At 37.2% G+C, this 4,962-nt stretch overlaps 1 protein-coding gene across 1 annotated transcript in view; it reads left to right on the top strand.

The window, feature by feature from the left end:
• Positions 1-4,962, top strand: part of Psme4 (proteasome (prosome, macropain) activator subunit 4) — a 100,768-nt gene that overhangs the window by 34,253 nt on the left and 61,553 nt on the right. Inside the window, exons 7-10 of the mRNA XM_013017913.1 lie at positions 376-588; positions 1,983-2,075; positions 3,203-3,468; positions 4,881-4,908. Of these exons, the coding sequence (XP_012873367.1) occupies positions 376-588; positions 1,983-2,075; positions 3,203-3,468; positions 4,881-4,908 (600 nt within the window). The remainder of the gene's footprint in view (positions 1-375; positions 589-1,982; positions 2,076-3,202; positions 3,469-4,880; positions 4,909-4,962) is intronic.

Here is a 4,962-nt window from a genome sequence, read left to right as displayed (position 1 = left end):
GCTCTACCACTTGAGCCACAGTGCCACTTCCGGCTTTTTTCTTTTTGCTTATGTGGTGCTGAGGAATCGAACCCAGGGCCTCAGGCATGCAAGGCCTGATAGAGTTAAATATGATATAGTTATATATATAATATATATATTTACAATATATATAATATATATATATATTTATAAATATAAATATGATATAGTTAAATATATATATATATATATATTTAACTGTATCAAATTTTTTGGTTCATGGACACCTGCTTCATATCAGTGTACCTAGGAGTCATATAGTATATAGAGTCTTACAGTGTATACAGAGTCATACAGTGTATCTGTTGATGTCTGTGTTTATATCAGGACACCCATGATAAAATGAGAATATAGTCAATAACTAATATAAAACACCTAGGTTATTTTAAGGATTTTGATATGTCAATTTTTTTCTTACCTTTTTTTTTTTTTTCCTTCTCACAGATATTTACAAGGATTCTAAGAAGCCTGAACCTACCAGTGGGAAGCAGTCAAGTGTTAGTCCCAAGATTTTTAACAAATGCTTATGATATAGGACATGCTGTAATATGGATTACTGCCATGATGGTTTGTAATAAATTATGTTTGTTTTATATAGTTAACTTCTATTTTTGTCTTAACTACAAAAATTCAAGTCCAGGTTGGTTGTCAGTTGAATCTTGGATTTTTTTTCTTTTCTTTTTGGTCAGTCGTGGGGCTTGAACTCTGGCCTGGGCACTGTCCCTCAGCTCTTCAGCTCAAGGCTAGTGTTCTACCACTTGAGCCACAGCACTTCTGATTTTGTGAGTGGTTATTGGAGATAAGAGTCTCACAGCCTTTCCTGCCAGGGCTGGCTTTGAACGGAGATCTTTATAGTCTAAGAATCAAACAAAGATAGAATTGGAACTTAGTGTCCAGTGGGAGAATGATGGAAGGGGTAACATTGATCAAGATGCATTGCGTGACTTGGCTTATACAATTCTAACTTCTTTGTATAACTAATAATAATTTAAAAACCAAACAGAAATCTGGTTACTGTATCTTTTCAGAAACTGGGTTTTTTTGTTGGTTGATTTTTTTTTGGGGGGGGGGGGATGGGTAGGCAGTACTGGAGATAGAACCTAGAGCCTTGTGTATGCCAGGCCAGTGTTGTACCACTGAGCCATACCTCCAGGCCAAAGAAATTTTTATTTGTCATACCTGGGGTTTGAACTCTGGGTCTGGGCGCTGTCCCAGGCTCTTCAGCTCAAGGCTAGTGCTCTACCAATTGAGAGCACCACTTCTGATTTTCTGAGTGGTTTATTAGAGATAAGAGTCTCATGGCTTTTCCTGTCCTGGCTGGCTTTGAACCATGATCCTTAGATCTCAGCCTCCTAAATAGCTAGGATTACAGGAATGAGTCACTGGCACCCGGGGAAACTTTTTTTTTTTTTTTTAAGTACTAACTGAAAGTTTTAAGAAGGACTTATTTTAGTATACAGAATAGAGAAACATTTTGAATCCAGATGTGGCCAAATACGATCATTTTAAACATCTAGAAGTAATGAAAACATATCTGAATGTCTTTATGTACATTTTCCCTCATTTCATACACTGAGAAAGTCACTTGAATGATGTAAGGAATGTTTCATATGCATTATATTACCACTTTTGTTTATTTTAGGATGATGGTAATGATAAACTTTAATATCCATATTATTTGGCTTCAGAATGGTTTAATATATATTACTTTCCTAAGTTGGAAGGTACTTTGTTTTATAATTCTGTTTTAAGTAAGTTGCTCTTTTTAATAGAATGTTTTAAATTGATTTTCGTGAAATTCATTGGAGAATTGCTTTTGACTCTTATTTAGAGGTAGAATTGTTTTTTGTCAGCAGGATGAAGAGGAAATACATTAGAGACTGATTTATAGAGTTGGCCTGTTAATAGCTTTATTTTTGCAGTATGTTGTGGACACTCATATTTTTCTGTTGTTTGGACAGGGTGGACCAAGTAAGCTAGTGCAAAAACACTTAGCTGGTTTGTTTAACAGCATCACATCTTTTTATCATCCTTCAAATAATGGGCGCTGGCTGGTGAGTACGTTCATTTTGCAATGTTCTGTCTGAAAATTTAAAAGTGTTGTAATTGGCTACTTATTATGTGGTGTACAATAACATTTGGTGTCCTCCATATGATTAGACTCAAGTTAGTATATTTATGAAACATTTAGAAATAAATTAAGATAATAGCCAGATGCTGGTGGCTCACACCTGTAATCCAAGCTACTCAGGAGGCTGAGATCTGAGGATCGCGGTTCAAAGCCAGGCCGGGCAGGAAAGGCCATGAGACTCTCATCTCCAATAAACCACTAGAAAAACCAGAAGTGGCGCTGTGGCTCAAGTGGTAGTGTGCTCGCTTTGGGTGCTGGGGGACAGCACCCAAGCCCAGAGTTCAAGCTCCAGGACTGATAAATAAATAAAGATAATACCATTTGGTAACTACTGAGAAAATGCCATATTTGTCAACAAAATTGTAATTGTCACAAAACCATAACATTGTTTTTTTCTATTTTGTCATGTTGGCTGTTTTTGTTTTCCTTTTATTTTTTTTTTAATTGCTTGCCTGAAATGGGTTTTCGTGTAATGGAAAACTTATATGATGCTAAAAACTTTCAAAGGTGGAGTTTATAGGCTCACATCTGTAATCTTAGCTACTTAAAAGGCTGAAATCTGAGGATCACAGTATGAAGCCAGCCCAGGCAGGGGAACGTTCCTGAGACTCTTACCTCCAATTATAACAACCAAAAGTTGGAAGTAGCGGTGTGACTAAAGTGGTAGAGTATAAAACTCAGGAACAGCCAGCAGGCCCTCAGTTCAAGACCCAGAATTGGGATTAAAACCAAAAAAAAACCTAGAATTTAGGGTAGGTAAGGTTTTGAATTTCTGTAATCCAAGCACCTAGAAGGAAGAGGAGGTTAGGGGATTGCAAAGCTAGCTTAGGCTATGTAGTGACGCCCTGTATTAAGAAACAAACATCCCTAAATCTTGGAATTTAAAACTCATGTTTATTAATTTTATCAATAACTAGCATGTTTTATTCATTGTAGTTTTGATATTCAGATCTTTATATTTTTCAAGCTGTTAAAAATTTCTTTTGAGTGGATAGACAGGAGTCTGTTGAAAAGTTGAAACTACCTGAACTTTGTGTTTCTATATACCAGAACAAGTTAATGAAACTACTTCAGAGATTGCCAAACAGTGTTGTTAGAAGATTACATCGTGAAAGATACAAGAAGCCCTCTTGGTTAACTCCTGTGCCTGATAGCCATAAACTTACTGATCAAGATGTTACAGACTTTGTACAATGCATTATTCAGCCTGTTCTCTTGGCTATGTTTAGCAAAACTGGTAGTCTAGAAGCAGCCCAAGCGCTGCAGAATCTTGCACTCATGAGACCTGAGCTGGTAATACCCCCTGTACTTGAAAGGTAAGTACAGTTTTACATGTTTTGTAGAGCCTCAGCCATAGCTGATTTAATCCTATTTGTTTCCTCTCTCTGCTTGTTTCTTTGCCTGTGTGTTTTCATCCATTTACCACTAAGGTTGGGTTCCAGTGGCTCATGTCTATAATCCTAGCTACTCAGGAGTCTGAGATCTGAGGATCATGGCTCAAAGCCATCCTGTGCAACAAAGTCCCATTGAGACTATTATCTCCTATAAAATATATAGAAAAGGCTGGTAGTGGCATTGTGGCTCAAGTGATGGAGCACTAGTCTTGAGCAAAAGTAGCTTGCAGGATCAACTCTTCCACACACACCCCCAAAAATATTGACAATGTGACAAGGGTTAATAATTAGAACAGAATTTCATTAGCTTTTAATTTTTGTTTTATGTAACTTTAGATATATTGCTTTTATAATACGAATCTTGTCACATTTATTTGCATGTAGAACAGGAATCAATAAGCTGGGTGTGGCAGTTCATATTTGTAGTCCTAGCTGAAATGAGAAAGGGGCACAGGTAGGTAAATTAATAATTGGCTATGGATAAAAATTTTGGACCCTATTTTAGAAAGTAACTAAAATGAAAAGGACTGGTGATGAAACTCAAGTGGTAAGTGTGAACTCTGAATTTAAACTCAGTATCAGACAATTAAAAATGCATCCCCAGAGATGAGTATAGTTGTGTGTGTGTGTGTGTGTGTGTGTGTGTGTGTGTGTGTGTGTGTGTGTGTGATATTGCTGAGGATCAAACCTAAAATCTTGGTATATCATAGATAAATGCTCTGCTGTTGAGTAAGAATCTCTTTTATGGTTTTTTTGTTGTTTTCTTTCTGGTATCAGAATTTGAACTCAACAGCCTCTCACTTGATTAATATGTTTGTTTGCTTGACTAGTGTGTGTTTGTTTGTTTGTTTGTTTTTGAGATAGAGTCTCTTGAACTTTTTGGCCTGAACTTGCTTTAAACTGATCCACCACCACCATCTCTCCAGCAGTAGCTAGGATTATAGACATGAGCCACTGGTGTCCCATTTTCCCCCTCCCCTTCTCTTCTTCCCTCCCTCCCTCCCTTTTCCCCTCCTTGATCTCCTTTCCTCTTTTTCCCTTATTCTTCCCCTCTTCCATCTCTCCTCCTCTTCAACTTTCTTCCTCCTTCCTCCTTTACTCTTCATTTTTCTTTCTTTCCTCACTATAAAGCCCTCCTTTGCTTTGAAGTTCGTGTCTTTCTGCCACCACCTCTGAATTACAGATGGCAATTAGCAAGCCTGGCTTGGATAGTTTTTAATGCTCGTGGTTACAAATCCTCTTTTCCTTTTTAATATGAATTGAAATTTTCCTTATTTACTTTTCTGCCTAAGTACAATTAAAGATCACTGCATTTTCCCCCCCTGTATAAATAGTCTTACAAGCAGAATCTCGGAGTCAAAAGTAAAATATTACTGGCTTTTACAAATGTACTTGGAGGGCCAGGCGCTGGTGGCT

This window comes from Dipodomys ordii, unplaced genomic scaffold, assembly GCF_000151885.1.
Source record: "Dipodomys ordii isolate 6190 unplaced genomic scaffold, Dord_2.0 Scaffold37, whole genome shotgun sequence".
NCBI classification, from domain to species: Eukaryota; Metazoa; Chordata; class Mammalia; order Rodentia; family Heteromyidae; genus Dipodomys; species Dipodomys ordii.
The sequence above is the reverse complement of the archived record's forward strand: the minus strand, read 5'-3'. Positions and strand labels throughout refer to the sequence as shown.